Source organism: Semicossyphus pulcher, unplaced genomic scaffold (assembly GCF_022749685.1).
Source record: "Semicossyphus pulcher isolate SPU_LCO1_2020_fin unplaced genomic scaffold, fSemPul1.0.p SCAF_21, whole genome shotgun sequence".
NCBI lineage: Eukaryota > Metazoa > Chordata > Actinopteri > Labriformes > Labridae > Semicossyphus > Semicossyphus pulcher.
The window spans coordinates 1,619,977-1,638,150 of record NW_027211695.1 but is presented as its reverse complement, the minus strand read 5'-3'; the positions used below and the strand labels follow the sequence as shown (position 1 = coordinate 1,638,150).

The following is an 18,174-nucleotide window of genomic DNA, read 5'->3' as shown; positions in this document are numbered from 1 at the left end:
ACTATCTGCTCTCAGAGCAGCCAGTGAGCCCGGTTGCTAACTGTTAGCATCCAGCTGTTGTTACACTTGAATTAATCTGAGTCTTTAAAACAGAGAAAAGTGTCACTCACCAAAGCTTCAACACGGAGAACAGATCTGCATCACAACCAGAGAAAGTGAAAGTAAAAAGTCCTGACGCAGGAAACAGTCTGATGGCTCGTTCTGTTTCCTGCTCGTCTTTCTGTCGGCCCTCAGACATCATGTTTATGTTCCACATGTTTCAGTCCTACTGCTCATACTGACATTATTATCACTGTCTGTCTCTCTGTCTGTCTGTGTCTACATAATAATTGATCAGTGATCTGAAGAATCCGATTAAACAGACACACGAGATGTGTTCTTCTGTGTAGTCTCCGAACAGGCAAACGTATCAAATAACCAACATACATGTGGAACATGACAGTAAAAACTCTGCTCAGCACAGACTGGAGCAGCAGCAGGCAGGCAGCAGTGACTGTAGTTACACAGCCGGTCCACACGAGGGCGCTGCTGTCACACTGCTGCATTAACAGGTGTGTTCTCACAGGGAGGTGAGGGCAGGGCGTCCTGGAGGGTCAACTTGGAGTCACGCATTGATTGTGAAGTTATGAAGGAGCGGGGGATCATGGGAGTTGCTGTCCACATGTTGGGAACTACGAAAATGCAGAAATCAGCAGATAATCTGAGAGAAAGTTTGTCTCTGCTACAAAAGATTTCCTTGCAACTCTTCACACGTTATTTTCATTCATCGTTATTTTTACGGCGAAGGGAGCGCGCAATCAAGAACACTGCTGCCTGGAGTTTGTTTTATTCTGTGTTGGACTCAAAGTTACGTTTTAAGAAACCAACGTCTCACAATAACACAACAAGATCGATGCAGCAAAAGCAGCAGCAGCTCCTGTGTGCTGTGAGGTTAAATGACTGATTTGTGAATGGAGTCTGGTGTGTTTGAAGAGAGCGACGTGACGTCTGTTTGTGGTTTACATTTGCAGAAGATATCTTCAGTGACGTTTTTAACTAGCGTAAATTCCTTTTTTGATATCTAAAATTCAAGGGAATAGTAGATATCTCAAATATCTCAAATATAATTGACTCGTGAAAATTCCACAGCAATATATCAGTAATTTAATTTTGACTAGTCAGAACTGAATTTTAGATCTCTAGTATTCCATTTATGATATCTGTAATGTAAGAACAATTGTAGATAACAACAATGAACATTGCTACTAGTAAGAATTGAATTGTTGATAACAACAGTTGATATTGCCACGAGTGGAAATTGAATTGTTGATATTAATAATGAACATTTTGACCAGTGAGAATTAAGTTATAGATATCATTAATTAGAATTGTAACTAGTCAACATGATAGATATGTTGACTTGGAATTCACACTCGTCAAAAAGCAGTTGTTGATTTCTACAATCGTTATTTCTGCAACTGATTCAGTGTTAAAAGAGCTTGCCGTAGTCAGAGCCACAAGAAGAGACATATATATTAAATCATAGATATCTGCGACACAGGAAGTGTCTGCTGTGTCGCCATTTTGTCCTCACACATTTTTCACATATTTAGTCTTTGTTAACTTTCACCAGTTATTTAAATAATTATCACTTATAACTACTAAGCATTGTTAGCATGGTGAAATAAAGACGCAGCTCTCTCCCTGTATCGAGCAGAGGAAGGAGCAGTGGTCTGATCCCAGCACAATATCTGCTCTCAGAGCAGCCAGTGAGCCCTCAGACGTCATGTTTATGTTCCGCATGCTTCAGTCTTACCGTTTATTCTGACTTTATTATCTCTGTCTGTCTCTCTGAGTCTACATAATAATTGATCAGTGTATCTAAAGAATCCGATCAGCTCATTAAACAGACACATGAGATGTTTTCTTCTGTTTGGTCTCCAAACGTATCAAACAACTAACATATATGTGGAACCTAGTAAAAGGCAGAAATCAGCAGATACTATCTATGAGCCTCTGTAGGTCATTAGTATGCTAACAGATGTGTAATCAAGGGTGAGTCGTTAACCTGAGCCGTTATATTTCGAGCTCAGTCAGTCAGAAGTGAAGAAGCCTTTCGGATGAGAGGTGAAACGTCTTCAAGAACTTCAACCAGGTCCAGCTGCCTTTTGGATTAAGCTTACCATGACCTGGATGACTGACGACCTTCACAGACATTTTATAAGTACTACTTTTCTCCAGTCTTTGTTTTTGCCAGGCATGCACTGTAAACACTGCTGCCCGGGAGTGCTGGATTTCTTTCACAACAAAATAATTCACTTGAACTGTGTTTTTGGAACCACTAGGCCTTTCTTACGGTCAGCAACAATACTCAGGCAGGCTGTGGCGTTTAAACGATGCTCAAATGGCACTAAGGGGTCCAAAGTGTGCCAAGAAAAATATCTGTTAGCAGCCTGAACCGCTGATACAAGGCAGGATGGATCCATGCTTTCATGGGGTTTACGCTAAATCCTGACCCGACCATCCGAATGTCGCAGCAGAAATCGAGACTCATCAGACCAGGCAGCGTTTTGACAACCTGCTTAATGTGTGAGCACGTGTGAATTGTAGCCTCAGTTTCCTGTTCTTAGCCGACAGGAGAGGCACCGTCGCCCGTCTGCCCGACCATTCTCTATAAACACTAGAGATGGTTGTGTGAGAACGTACACACAACAGCCATCTTTATCTACATATTTCATTTATTCACTGTGTCAGCTTCAGTGTTTGAACACGTCTTTACACACACTGATCTACAATATACTGCTGTGATACGTGCCTGTGGACATCACGCAACTACTCTTGTCTTTACACACATATTGATGCCATATTAGTTCAAAGTTAAAGTCCTCGTGGATCATATTTAGCTGTTGTTAGCATTTAGCGCTACATAAATAAACATGGATGGATTGATATGAAATCATTTGTTGACTTTGAAGAGTTTATTTATTAGAAATAATCCTCTTTCCACATGAAGCCTTCAGAGTGTCTCACTGCAGCGTGTTGGGCCACAGACTGAAGCTCTGTAAAACCACACGACGGTCTCTAATGGCTCCGTGTCGACACACAGAGCCGCTGCTGGGCTGCTGTGTGAAGCAGCAGCGCCTCCTACAGGCTCACTGTATAAAGAGCCTTCTATTTCTCCTCCTACAAGCCACACACAGATAATCAATCTAAAACTTACAACAGAACAGACAATAGGTAAGACTCACTTCAGTGACAGAAGCAGGACAATGTGAATCCTCACACAGAATATTCAGCTCCTGGTTTACATCTGATCAGCAGTTTCACGCGTCTGGATGTGTGTTTAAACCTGCTTTCGTTTTGTGATTTGAGCCCCGTTTTATGTGTTCATGCAGTTCAGGTGCAGACTGCTACAGCCCTCAGTATTAGTGACTGCATGAGCTTCTCTAATGATCACATTTAAACATTAGAGACTGAACGTGTGAGCAGATTTAAACCTGGTCTGTTTTCTAATATTGACCATCATTTCTTCATCTAAACCATCTACCTGTCTCTGAGACCTGATTCACACTGGGCTGCTTAAGGAAGTCTTTCCCTTAGTTAGCTTTGCTAGATATGATCAATATGTCTTTATTGACAGGTACCACAGTCATTTAAAGTAGTTGCAATGAAGCTGACTCTTGATTCAGGCACCTTAGCTAACTATAGAATGATATCTAACCTTCACTTTATCACAAACAGACATCCTGGAGAAAGTAGTGTCTAATCAGTTCTGTGACTTTCTTCATAACAACATGTTCAGTCAGGATTTAGAGTCCACCACAGCACTGAGACAGCACTGCTGAAAGTTATTGTCCACACAGAGGACTTCTCTCTGATCGTGTTGTAAATTACCTAAATAATTAAGGCTATGTGAATACTTTCCTGTTAGTAACATAATTAGGACCGGTGCTTTTATTTTGAAAGGGTGGTGCCGGTAGGAGAAAAGCAAAGAAGCGGTAAAACTAAAAACGGCAAGTGCGTCGTCCTAAACGATAAACAACACGCTACTTTTAGCCGGTGAAACACCTGGCTGATGAGGGCACAAGGTTTGTATATACTTTGTTCCTTATGTGTATTAATATGGAGTCATTTTATAACCTCCTTTTGTACTTTTGTTAAGGCGAGTGTGGGTAAGCTAGCAAGATGCTGCATTAGCTCTGTGTATAGTGCTTCCGGTCTGTTCACGAGCAGGAGGCATTCGTTGCGTTTGTAACGCTTGGACCGAACTGAGGAATGCTGTAGGAGTGTGTATTTCGTATTTACAATATGTTGGGCGAAGTGTGCTTCAGTAAGTCCGTTAAAATTCATCTAATGTTGGTTTGGTCAAAAAAAATAAAAAATGAGACTATCATATCACATATCACTATATTTGTAAGGTGATAATGCTCACCTGCAGCTCTCTATCTGAGAGATCAAACACAAACAGTGAATTAATAATTGTATTAATAGTAATGTTTATTATTTTCCACTCTTTAGGGTTTGCTCTCTGCTCTCCTTTAACTCGTCAGCTGTTCTTATCAGCCCAAACCATCGGACAACACGTCCACGGATCCACCCGTGTTCAAGCTGAGGACCCAGCCCAACACCGGGCCGAACACACAGGTGGCTACAGAGAGCCATCCCAAGTAAGTGGCTTTAGTCTGGGCAGAGACAGTGTTACAGTGTGTTCATTATTGTCTGTGGAATCTGCTGTATTGTGTTTGACTGTTGACGGAGCGACGAGTCCCGTTAAAAATGCTGCATTGTGTTTTTAATGTGATAGACCGCACAGTGCTAGTGTGTATTTACTCTCAACCACTTCATGTCAGAGTGTTACCGCAGAAAACATGACCTAGCTGGTAGCCTTGGCTTACACGTGTCCAATCGCTGAAGTTTTACAAATCCACTCGGTTTCCGTTGTAGAGTTGAGAAAACACAAAACTTTATTCCACATGTGTCACAAGTATGTTAATCCACTGAACAGAAAACGTGACAGGACAGGACACGGTATAAAACCCGTGTGACTCCACAGCTAGTCTAGCCTCTACACACTGCCAGCGTACAACAGCGTCACAGAAGTACATGCACCGGGGTGCGCTCTCTTAAAGTGACAGTACATGTTTATCAAAAAATGACCAAAATAGGCCTAAACATGAAATATTAAACTTAAAGGAAAGTATAATAAAAACATACAGATTGGTTATTATCAGTTAACTCCTAATGTTCAAAAATTCAAACTTTATTTAAATGTTCACATTCTAGGAACAGGAAATAAGAAGCAGGACTTTCTTAATAATAGTAATAATAATACGTTTTAGTTATATAGCGCTTTTCATGGTACTCAAAGTCACTTTACATTATTAAAAACAACTAACGAAACAAAATAAGAACAGAAGAAACACGTGACACTTTCTTATCATGTAAAAAAAATTATACCAGTATAATGTGAACGATATGATATGGCACAGCCCTACAGGATACTACATTTCACACTATGTACAAGATCATTCCTTTCTTTCGTAATGTTCTTCACTGTAGTCAGAAGAACAAACGTTCCACAGAGAGTAAAGCTGACAAGTTATGCTTTAATGTAGGGATCATACTTTCTGCTGCCTTTGTGATATTACCAGAACCCTCCGTGACAACGTTTGGTTAATGGACCTGTTCAACCAAGTCCAGTTTCTTCTTGATTTAAGCCTTCAGTTCAGTCAGCAGAGTTCCTCTGACCTACACAGAGTCACTGAGGAATCTGAACACACTTTAAACCCAGGATACAGAGGTTCAGTGAAGGTGGTGCTGAAGGTGTGGAGGTGGGTCAGTGTGTCAGAGGAGACTCCGTAGAAGGACAGAGTGCCGGCAGGACAGTCCACATACACTGCTACTCTACCAGAGGAGGAGGAGGAGGAGGAGGAGGAGGAGGAGGAGAGAGGGAGTTGTGTTCTTCTGTTACCGTGCCAGACAGAGTAACCACCATCAGAGCAGAACAGACTCCAGGACTGATCATTACATCCAAACACACAGTCCTCACTGCCTCCTCTCCTGCTGATTCCTCTGTAACTCACTGATACATTAACCCTTCCGCTCCACTCGACCTCCCAGTAACAGCGACCAGTCAGACCAGTCCTACACAGCAGCTGAGGCCAGGTGTCAAATCTGTCTGGATGATCAGGGTATGACTGAACCTCCTCCCGTGTCACCTTCCTGTTGTTGTCAGACAGTTTGAGTTTTCTGTTCACTGTGTTTGTGTCCACTTCCAGCTCACAGGCGTCTGATGGAGAGAAGGAGACACGACACAGCTGCAGGTTATCATCTGTTCATTCAAGAACAACTTTACTGACAGTTACTGAGAGTCAATCAAACTTAGAATACTGTTTGACAGCACTGATTGAAATTCATCACTGAGCATGTGCAGCTGTGTTCTCATGAATCAAACTTAAAACACGCTCACGTTTCCTCAGAGCAGGTTTCAGTCTGTGAAGTCCACCATGGTCCAACCTGAAGGAAGAAACAGAAGCTGTGTTCACATGTGCTCACCTTGATGATGGTTTGTGTTGATGTCAATACTACGTGTAATTTGGACGTACATTCAAAGACGGAGTGGAAAACAATTGAAGAAGGGACTCTTTATTAATCCCCGGGGTCAGCCCTACACATGAGTCGGTATGTGACTGACTGAGTGAGTGAGTGAGTGAGTGAGTGAGTGAGTGACGGTACTTTCAGAGCCATAGAGAGAGAGAGTTGCGACATCGCAATGGCGGATCATGGAGCATATTGGACCTCCACTGACGTGACTCTCTCTCTACATGGCTCTGGATACTTTGTTCGGGGAGTAGGCGAGCCTACTCCTCCGCTGCTCCTCCGCTGTCGTCACCTACGTCCGCAGCCCACATATCCAGGGGTAGTTTCTGGTCTTTGTTTTAAAGGTTTCCGTGGGTTGGTCTTAACAGAAAACGACCTTGTTTACATTAGAAACACGAACTTAATTAACACACAGCGAAAACAACGTATGAGCCGAGACAGAGAGCGAGCGAGGGGGAGAGAGGGAAAGATAGCACCCAAGTTACGTCTGTAACATTATGTTATTTATTTATTTTTACTAACATATATACTTATGGCCTGCGGGAGACTTATGACTACATTTTTATTTCAAAGAAAATTAAGCAGGAACCGCAATAAGGAGCCTGTGAGTGACTTCATCCATCAAATAACTTCCTGGAAAAGTTACAAATAAAGTAAAAAAAACAGCCCGGGAAACACTTAAAAAGCATTGTGTACAAACGAGGGGAGTCAGATTTCCAGATCGGGCTTTTACTTTGAAAAAGCTTCCTGGAAGCGTTGAGCTACTTTACTCTCCATGCCTGTGACTTTAACTACAGGAAGAGACGTTAATATTGCTGTCAGAGAGCGATAGGACTCATCACAACGAGAACCGTGTGCGGCTCGTGGTAAAAATAGGCGAGCCTCCTATTCTCTACATTTTCAGCACGAGTCGCGCGAGATACGTGCGTGTCACACCAGCAGCGTGAAGACTCTCATCTGTGTTCATGCATTTCAAATGAAATGAACACGTCCTGCAGCCGTCACGCACAGGCCACGCTTCCAGTTGTTGGGACCTCACCATGTGGCTCAAACAAAGGAGAGGCCTACTTGGGAGATGAGGAGCCTGATAAGGGTACTAAAACACCACGAAGACTCAGGCCATGTCCACACGGAGACGGGTTTAGGAGTAAACGCCAAAGTTTTTTGTCGTATGGTCGTTTCGTCCACACGGAACCGGCGTTTCAGGAGCCCGTATACGCTAATTTTTCAAATCGCCTCCCAGAGTGGATAAATCCCTAAACGCCACCCTGGCGTTTCCGTGTGTACAGCCAATTCGGATCTTTCTTGAATCGCGCCGCCTCCGTACGTCGCGCATGCGCTAACCCCACCACCACCAACAACAACAACAACTATGGCGGACTACAGTGTCGCGCTCGTTCTGCAGACCAGAAGCAGAAGTTCAACCTCGTCGCCAGTCCACACAAAGGTCTCTTTTCTAGTTCCACTCATATTTTGCGCCATCGACACTTATACGCACGCTCTGTTTCTTCTTCTCTGGTTTGTTGTATTTGTGTGGCTGCGTTACAGCACCACCCACAGGCCGGTTGTATATAATACAGCGTTTCAGCGGTTTCGTGGGGACGCAAACATTTACTGAGACGGCGCCGTGTTTACGGAAATCTTTTTCAAAACGAAGTCGGCTCCGTCTCCGTGTGGACATGGCCTTAGTATCCCAGAATGCTCCTTCCTTCACACCTAAGTGTGAAGTGGAGGGGAGAGCGAAATTCCCCCGTTTCATTGGAGGAAAGCCGAGGGCATCCCAGGGGGTCCCTGTGACACAGGAAGGATTTCATGCAGGTTATAAAGGGCAGTGAAATCCACATATCTTTACCTTTCATGTGTAGCCAGAGTTGCATTAGGAGGTACTTTTTCCCTTTTAGCCTTTCCACAGCGACTTGAGTCCTGTGGGAGGTAATTTTTCTTGTTCAAGTTAACTTTAACTCCACCAGCGCACAATCAGCTCCACGCTGATTAAACGGGGCAGTTTTTAAAAGTTCCTACTTTTTCTCAGTAACTTGAACGCATCGCTGCACCGCAACTCGTCACCTGCAGAAGGACCGACACAAACAACGTCTCCTCTGCCACCAGAAGCTTGTCGACTCCGGCTGTTTTCCTCTTCACCTGCACGGATCCCAACACAGTGTTGCCCACAAAAGCGCACATTGACCTGATGCGGTCAGCCACATACTAGGTTTAGACCTAATCTTGTTTTTCACTCTGTTAGTACAAACATGCCACACACACACAAAGGCCCAAAATACACACATGCACACACAGGAACCAAGGACATGCATTAATGGAGAGATGTGAGAGTGAGGGCGCTGCACATGAACATGCGCCCCGAGCAGTTGGGGATTAGGTGCATTGCTCATGGACACTTTGACAGTGCCCAGGAAAGGACTTTGCACCTCTCCAGCTACCAGCCCCAGTTCCACACTTTTAGCAGGACTTGCACCGGCCACCCTCTGGTACCCAAGCCATGTCCCTACAGACTGAGCTACCGTGTACCCTAGGATATAGAATATCCCTAGATATTTATATACCTCAAATTTAAAACTGGCGATTGAATTTTAAGCAAAGCAAAAACCTGTCAAACATTATTGGCAGATCGCCACAAACTGATTCAGGCATTTGTGTTTTCACATGCATCTCCTCTGGGTAATGTGCGGACATTTCCAGGAGTGAGAAAGTACCTGAAGTCAGAATCTACATCACACCTTCACTCATCCACCATTAAACATGAACCAGAGTTTCTCAGTTAGAGACAGCGTGAGAGCGTCTGTCTGTCTGTCTGAAGGTACCTCAGTGTCTCCAGTTTGCAGCGTGGATCCTCGAGTCGAGCATACAGCAGCTTCTCTCCTGGTTCTCCTAAATGATTGTTGCTCAGGTCCAGCTCTCTCAGGTGGGAGGAGCTTAGAGCTGAGGCCAGAGAAGCACAGCCTTCCTGTGTGATCAGACAGCCTGACAGACTACACACACACACACACACACACACACACACACACACACACACACACACACACACACACACACACAAAAGAAGTGTTTCTATCTCATGGTGGATTCATGTTGTGTCTCTGTAAATAATATAACACAGAGTACACTCTGGCACTATATTACTAAAAAGATAATTGATTCAGTCAGAGCTCTGATGTCATACTTGTACTGGCTGCCTGGAATAATTTGTTTGTAAAATGTTCACAACCAGCCAAATCATCATCAATCAACTCCAGAAATGTAAAGAAAGTTTACTAAGTTAACCTGTAAGAATTGTTGAATCATTACCTGAGAGTTTGCAGTGTACAGTGTGGACTCTTTAATCCAGCAGAAAGCAGCTCCACTCCTGAATCCTGCAGGTTGTTGTTACTCAGGTCCAGCTCTCTCAGATCAGAGGACTGGGAGCTGAGAACTGAAGCCAGAGCTTCACAACTTTTCTCTGACAGTTTACAGCCACTCAGCCTGAAAGAGAATCACGAGAAAGCAATCACGAACAGTCACTCTTTCATTTTTTCAGAAAGGCTATATTGAAGGTCTAATCTCGAAGATTTCAGTTTAATGCTCTCTGGCTCAACGGAAATTGCAGAATGACACTTCCCAGTTTAACCAGACGTCCACAGTTGGCGCCGGCTGGTTCTTTGGATTTTCACTTCTTGTTGAAGTTGTATCTGTAGTCATCCATCTTTTCTTTGTTTGTTCAGCCATAGTAGATTACTGTTTACTCGCAACACTTGCAGAGAGCGGAAAAGCAGCCGCTTAGCTCCGCCTACCCTCTCTGGCAGACCAACCACTGCTGGCTGATGGAGAACGCGTCACTAACTGGGCGCCGCCACAGACACCCAGCCCATAATAATACTATATACTGCAAATGCAAAGGCTTTCATCAGTAGGCTCAAACACCATTGTAGCGATAGATTCTGCGATTGATAGAGACTTAACAGACATTTATTTAAATGGAAATCTTCGAGATTATACCTTTTAAACCTGGATAGTGATGTGTGCACATACAGAGCTTTGTTGGAGGCTTTGACCACTGGCAGCAGCCTCAGAAGAGCCTCCTCTGAAGCAGAGAACTTCTTCAAGTCAAACACGTCCAGATCGTTTTCTGACGACAGTAAGATGAAGACTAGAGCTGACCACTGAGCAGGAGACAGTTCATCTGTGGAGAGACGTCCTGATCTCAGGGACTGTTGGATCTGCTCCACTAGAGAGTGATCATTCAGTTCATTCAGACAGTGGAACAGATTGATGCTTTTCTCTGCAGACAGATTCTTGCTGATCGTTGTCTTTATGTACTGGACTGTTTCCAGATTGGTCTGTGAGCTACTTCCTGTCTGTGTCAGCAGACCTCGTAGGAGATTCTGATTGGTCTCTAGTGAAAGACCGAGGAGGAAGCGGAGGAACAAGTCCAGGTGTCCGTTTGGACTCTGTAACGCCTTGTCCACAGCACTCTGGTAGAAACACGTTGGATCAGATTTTTTTCTCTTTGCTTTAGACCTCCTGGATTTAGTTGTTTCTTCTGACATCAGATTGACTCCAGAGTTGATGAACTTCAGATGGACATGAAGAGCAGCCAGAAACTCCTGAACGCTCAGATGGACGAAGCAGAACACCGTGTTCTGGTACAGTCCTCTCTGCTGTTTAAAGACCTGTGTGAACACTCCTGAGTACACTGAGGCTGCTCTGATATCGATGCCACACTCTGTCAGGTCTGACTCATAGAAGATCAGGTTTCCTTTCTGCAGCTGCTCAAAAGCCAGTTTTCCCAGAGACTCAATCATCTTCCTGCTCTCTGGACTCCAGTGTTGATCTGTCTCAGCTCCTCCATCATACTTGATGTTCTTCAGTTTGGACTGAACCACCAGGAAGTGGATGTACATCTCAGTCAGGGTCTTGGGCAGCTCTCCTCCCTCTCTGGTCTTCAACATGTCCTCCAGAACTGTAGCAGTGATCCAGCAGAAGACTGGGATGTGGCACACGGTGTGGAGGCTTCGGAATGTCTTGATGTGGGCGATGATTCTGCTGGCCTGCTCCTCATCTCTGAATCTCTTCCTGAAGTACTCCTCCTGCTGAGGGTCAGTGAACCCTCTGACCTCTGTCACCACGTCAACACACTCAGGAGGGATCTGATTGGCTGCTGCAGGTCGTGTGGTTATCCAGAGGCGAGCAGAGGGAAGCAGGTTCCCTCTGATGAGGTTTGTCAGCAGCACATCCACTGAGCTGGACTCTGTGACATCAGTCAGGATCTCATTGTTGTGGAAGTCCAGAGGAAGTCGACACTCATCCAGAGCGTGAAAGATGAACACAACCTGGAACTCTTCAAACCTGCAGACTCCTGCTTCTTTGGTTTCAGTGAAGAAGTGATGAACAAGTTCCACCAAGCTGAACTTCTTCTCTTTCAGCACATTCAGCTCTCTGAAGGTGAAGGGAAACATGAACTGGATGTCCTGGTTGGCTTTGCCTTCAGCCCAGTCCAGAGTGAACTTCTGTGTGAAGACTGTTTTCCCAATGCCAGCCACTCCCTTTGTCATCACTGTTCTGATTGGTCCATCTCTTCCAGGTGAGGCTTTAAAGATGTCTTCTTGTCTGATGGTTGTTTCTGGCCTGTCTGGTTTCCTGAATGCTGATTCGATCTGTCTGACCTCATGTTCATCATTGACCTCTCCAGTCCCTCCCTCTGTGATGTAGAGCTCTGTGTAGATCAGGTTCAGAGGGGTAGAGTTTCCTGCTTTAGCGATCCCCTCAAACACACACTGGAACTTCTTCTTCAGGTTAGACTTGAGTTTCTGTTGGCTCACTGCAGCAACAGTTCCTGAATGAACAAACAACAAATGATGTCAATAAGTGGATCCTGCAGATCTTAATAAAGTGTGGCTGTGCAGTTTGACTTCGTCCTCAGCTTTTTCAGCTCATTAGGGACGATCATGATCTGATCTGATACAGATCTGTGCAACATATTAAAGCAGCGTTTGGAAATGTCCAAAAAAACCTGTAATCTGTAAAAACTCTCTTACTGCTCTGCAGACAGTCAGCCAGCTCCTCCTGCTTCATTCTCCTCAGGAAGTGCAGAGTGATCTTCAGAAATGCCTCTCTGCTGCTCCTCCTCCTCTGCTCCTCCTCCTTACTGTCCAGAACCTCCTCGTCCTCCTCCTGAATCTCTAGGCATGCTGGGGAATCCGGACTCAGACCCCTCTTGATCTTCTTCAGCTCACGTTTCACAAATGTGACGATGTTCTCCTCCAGCAGCTGGAACACAATAACAAACATTTAAACTGGTAGAACACAACAACAGATTCATCAATCAGTCTGAGGGCAGCATGGAGACGGATGCTACACACCATAAATGTGGAGTCCAGGTCGGCTTGATGCTGCTGGTCTGACTGATCGCTGTGAACCTCTGAGCTCTCCTGCTGAACTCTGTGGAGGAAACATCAAGTTTAAGACATTTACTGACACAGATTACAAAAGGTATCATGACACATCAGTGTAACCCTCAAATTCCACAGGATCCGTCTCTCCAACGGCTTTTGACGGAGACCGCTTTAAGAACGTGTCAAGCTGAACAGAGCAGATCGTTCCAAACAGGAAGTCACACACGAAAACAGCATACAGCATCCAGTCATTTCAAAATAAAACACCATGTACAGACCGGTACAGACTCCAGTTTTTTCGGACCAGAACCGCAGCGCAGAAGGAACGCGCCGGACACGGATCCTGTGGCAATGAGGCGTGACTTTTGTGTTAATCATTTATATCTCAAGCCACTCCGTCAGGATCACACAGGATCTGATGTTTATTAAAGTTCTGAGTCTGACCATCAAAGAAAGGTCGGCTGTTAACGCTTATTTACTTATTGTTGCTGCTGGATCACATGGCTGTGTGTGTGCGTGTGTAATGCTGGACAGTGTATTAATATCTGTGGGCATGACTGTCTGTGCCACAGGTAGTTATGTTCGAGGATTGTTATAAATATACCTCTTAGTAGTAAAAAAATATATATATATCACATAAAAGGAAGGGGAGTTTTGATCTCGCAGATGTATGCCCATTTTACTGTTCATCCTTTCTCTCCATGCCCTTATAAATGCATGATCTGTAAGATTTTCCTTCATATTAAAGGAGAAGTTTGATATTTTTAATCCTGGGACCTATCTTGCTCTTTAAAAAAGGACGATCTTTGTAGGGACACCTGGAGCAGCAACCTGAGCCTGTCAGCCAACCTCTGCTTGGAATACACTTTGCAAATTGCTGTGTCGCTTAGTTTAGAGAAATTGTCTTGCGTGTTTTGCGTCATCTGATCAGCTCTCATGAGCGGCCTTTATACAGGTCACTGATCAAACAAGTTAGAACGTATATCGGCCGATCACGATCGGTGGCTGATCAATCAACCTTAATCTTTACCTTCCATCAGCAGGTTGTGGGCCTTTAAAGTCAATAAAGCGACCCATAGACCGGTCACTCTTCAGGGACATACAGCTGGGTCCAGGAGAGTCTGGTCTCTGCTTCTGTTTCCTGATACAAACACACAACATTATTAGTTACAGTGAGCTGTTGTTCACCTGTTCAGCAGCAGGTGTGTCTGTCAGAAAACGACCATGTCGGGCAGAGCAGTGAATGGCACCTGGAGCCCGAAACTGGTTCAAGCCCACATAAACGTTCTGGAGCTCTGGGCAGTGTTTCTTGCACTCAGACATTTCCTGAACTTTATTCAAGATCGCCATGTCCTGGTAAAAACAGACAACTCCACTGTAGTAGCGTACATCAATCGCCAAGGCGGCACTCGCTCACTGCAGTTACACAAGTTAACCCGGGAGATAGTCCTGTGGAGCAGCACCAGACTCCTGTCCCTCCAAGCGACACATGTGCCGGGCATCATGAATAGGGGTGCGGATCTCATGTCCCAGGGAAACCCGCTGTACAGGGAGTGGACCCTCCACCCACAGGTGTGTGGAGCAAATTTGGCAGAGATACGGCTGGGTGGCCGTAGATCTCTTCGCCTCGTGAGAAAACGCTCACTGTCCACTGTTCTTCTCTCTGTCAGATGTAAATGCACCGCTTCTCAGCCTGATCTCCCCTACATTAGACAGAGTGAGAAAGCAGGGCTTGTCGCTAATTCTGATTTCGCCGCAGTGGCCATCCAAACATTGTGTAGCGGAAATAATACAGCTCCTGACAGGCGAGCCATGGCCTCTCCCCATACACAGAGATATTGTCTCCCAAGCACGTGGGGAGATCTACCACCCTCATCCAGACCGGATAGCGCTCTGGGCTCGGCCCGAGAGAGGTGGAATCTGAATGCTGCGGTTCTGCCTGCGCAGGTATTTGACACCATTCAGAATGCAAGATCCTTCTCCACCCGCTCTCTGTTTCACCTCCATTCTCTTCAGTGGAAGAGGGAAAACACACATTATGTCCTATGCGGGCATTGCATGTGTATGTGGATAGGACAGCAGGGTCCAGAAAGGAGGATCAGCTGTTTGTGTCTTGGGCCACTCCCCACAAGGGCAAACCACTGTCCCGCCAGAGGCTGTCCCATTGGATTGTGGAGGCCATGTCTCTGTCCTATGGATATAAGGGTCGACAGGCCCCCCAGGGTTTGAGGGCTCATTCCACAAGGAGCATGGCCACTTCATGGGCCCTGTTCAAGGGAGTTTCTGTACAGGGCATCTGTGCTGCAGCGAGCTGGGCTACGCCTCACACATTTATTCGTTTTACAGGCTGGATGTCTCGGGGCCATCCTTGGCACGTGCAGTGCTTGAGGCAAACCGACAAGGATCAGGGTGTTAATTTAGACCTGACTGGGAATTGTTCACGGCTTCTTGATCTTTTGTGCATTACGGGAGTGGTCTATATCTCCCATAGTGAAACACTGAACGAAATTAGAAAAAGAACTTTGGGTTACATAACGTAACCTCGGTTCTTTGATAACAGAGTGAGGTGTTTCATGAACACGTCCCTTCTTGCATAGACACAGAAAGAAACCAGGCTAGAATGATTTGAGAGGGAGCGGTCGACTGTGATGATATGAAGGGGCGGGCGCTGAGCACAGATCTACCTGACGTGGTGTCATTGGAGCTTCCCTAGTGGGTCACGCCAAGGTGATTCCCATAGTGAAACACCACACTCTGTTATCAAAGAAACGAGGTTACGTTATGTAACCCAAAGTTTTATTACATTCTTACCTTCCATCAGCAGGTTGTCCATCTTTAATGTCAATAAAGCGACCCATAGACCGGTTACTCTTCAGGGACACACAGCTGGGTCCAGGAGAGTCTGGTCTCTGCTTCCGCGTCCTGATACAAACAAACAACAGCAGGTGTGTCCGTCAGAAACCAAAGCACTGCTGTTTGGACAAACAATAACACTTTCAAACTATAGAGGAGATCTTGCTTGAGGTGCAAACAGTTTAAAAACACGCTTGCTTTGTCTAACGTGTTACCATATATTAGAACGTATATCGGCCAATCACGATCGGTGGCTGATGAATCAACCTTAATCTTTACCTTCCATCAGCAGGTTGTGGGCCTTTATAGTCAATAAAGCGACCCATAGACCGGTCACTCTTCAGGGACACGCAGCTGGGTCCAGGAGAGTCTGGTCTCTGCTTCTGCGTCCTGATACAAACATTATTAGTTTCAGTGAGCTGTTATTCACCTGTTCAGCAGCAGGTGTGACAGTGAGTAGGAGTGATGATGGTGGAGTGATGTGGGTGTTAAGCTGCAACATGAAGGAGAGTCACGGACACTTAGAGATCCTTAATCTCACCTCAGAGCGACATGTTCCCCACACGGAGAGCTTTCAGAGGGAGGGGCTCCCTCCTTGGTTTCCTCACAGTGATCCATAGCAGCAGCTGTAGACGAAACACAGAGAGAAGATAGAGATGCTTCACCTTCATCAGTGCATCTGATGTGAGGCTGTCACATAACATCAGATGTACCTGCAGACACCTGGAGGAGGAACCCACCCCCATAGGGGGCCCCTGTGTGCCTCTGAGGAGCAGAAATCCTGCTCACAGCTGACTGATCAGGAACCTCAGGGTTTAATAACTGAATGAGTTTACAGGAGGAGGACACTCGCACACATGAACGAGCATCCGGGGTTTTTGCCGAAGACACACCAAACTGAGCATTCTCAATCTCTGAGCTCTGTTTGCTTTTCACTGACGAGACGTGTTCAGTGACCGGCATCATGCTGTTTGTCATAATACCTAAGTTAATATCATGTAAGCTGGTTATTAGCTTTGTCAAGCTAGACTGACAACACTGACATACACACTGCTTTGTTCTGCTACATTATTTACTCTTGGCCAAAATTTGTGACGTTAGGTGGCGATGTTATGTGTCAAGCTAGATGACTGACATACACACATAGTATTTTGGTACTCATAACGTTAGCAAGCGTGCTAAGGTTAGCGAACTAGCTGTAATATAAATACACTGCATGACTCCGGCATTGTGCTTCATAACCAAACGGCAAATTACACCTGCGAACCAGCAAATCATCACAAGCATCAGCGAACATTAGCCAGGCTGGGCAGGGAGGCTGGAGAGAGCTGGGATGAAGCTCTTCTGCTGTGAGAGAAAAAAAACGCTGCACGGGTTTTGTTTCTTCTCCTGGGGAAGGTCTCACTGTATCAGTTCCTCTACTACCCCTTCACACATTAGCAATAAAAAATGCTATTTGATTGATGAACATATGTGAAATCTTACATACAGCTATATGCTTTTTGGGGAAACGGGGTTGTAGCAAAAATAACATTTAATGTATTTAACATGGAAACTTTGCATAATTGATGCTTTAATTTTTCATCATGAAAGTGAACGGTTTAATAATTATTAATTAACAATTAACATAGTAATTCATTCCAGTTCTTACTTAAATATCTTGTGATTGACAAGTTATTATGTTTAATAATATACATGGTGTTTATATGGTTCCTTGTGGTTCTCTATTAATGAGCAGCAGAACAAGAAGAGAACCAGGAAGTAAAGAGTAACCTCAGAGTACAATACTGTACTGCCGAACACTTAACGACAACTACATTGTTGTATCATAAGATATATATATGATAATTAATGGATAATTACCAGGTGAAGTCAAATAAAAACAGAAGCTGTCGTCCTCTGCTGGTCACAGGAAGTCCTCACAGGTGTGTCCTCAGCAGCCAGGCTCCGCCCACTCTGCAGGTATCGTGTTATCAGTGTGACCTGAGAACAGGAGGAGGAGCAGGTTTCATTCAGACAGGCTGGAGGAGAAAACAAACACACCTGTGTACATGTATGAATATGTAAGACTTTGCACTGATTCATGAAGTGTTCTTTGTTTCTGCCTGAAGTCTCTGATTATGAACACATTGATTAGGGTTTAATCAGCATCGCTCACTGTGGGAGCTCTGTTTCTTTAGTGTTCTTCTCCTCCTCCTCCTCTCAGGTGTTGGAGCAGAAAATACTGTGAGACTTGGACTCACCAGAGACGGCAGGTTGGTCGTATGACTCTCCCTGACTCAGAGGTGGCGCTGTAATAATCGCGGTTCCGTTTTTGCACTCGTCTCTCAAATGTCTTTTTAATCTCTTTAGG

At 44.9% G+C, this 18,174-nt stretch overlaps 1 protein-coding gene across 1 annotated transcript in view; it reads right to left on the bottom strand.

Moving 5' to 3' along the window:
- The window catches only part of LOC138600540 (NACHT, LRR and PYD domains-containing protein 12-like), a 154,961-nt gene extending 138,522 nt beyond the window's left edge, over positions 1–16,439 (bottom strand). The window contains exons 1-8 of the mRNA XM_069671983.1: positions 16,387–16,439; positions 16,101–16,211; positions 15,780–15,890; positions 14,050–14,109; positions 12,936–13,014; positions 12,612–12,843; positions 10,606–12,409; positions 9,886–10,059 (exon numbers count right to left, since the gene is read on the bottom strand). Of these exons, the coding sequence (XP_069528084.1) occupies positions 9,886–10,059; positions 10,606–12,409; positions 12,612–12,843; positions 12,936–13,014; positions 14,050–14,109; positions 15,780–15,890; positions 16,101–16,211; positions 16,387–16,439 (2,624 nt within the window). The remainder of the gene's footprint in view (positions 1–9,885; positions 10,060–10,605; positions 12,410–12,611; positions 12,844–12,935; positions 13,015–14,049; positions 14,110–15,779; positions 15,891–16,100; positions 16,212–16,386) is intronic.
- Between the last annotated feature and the right edge of the window lie 1,735 nt (positions 16,440–18,174).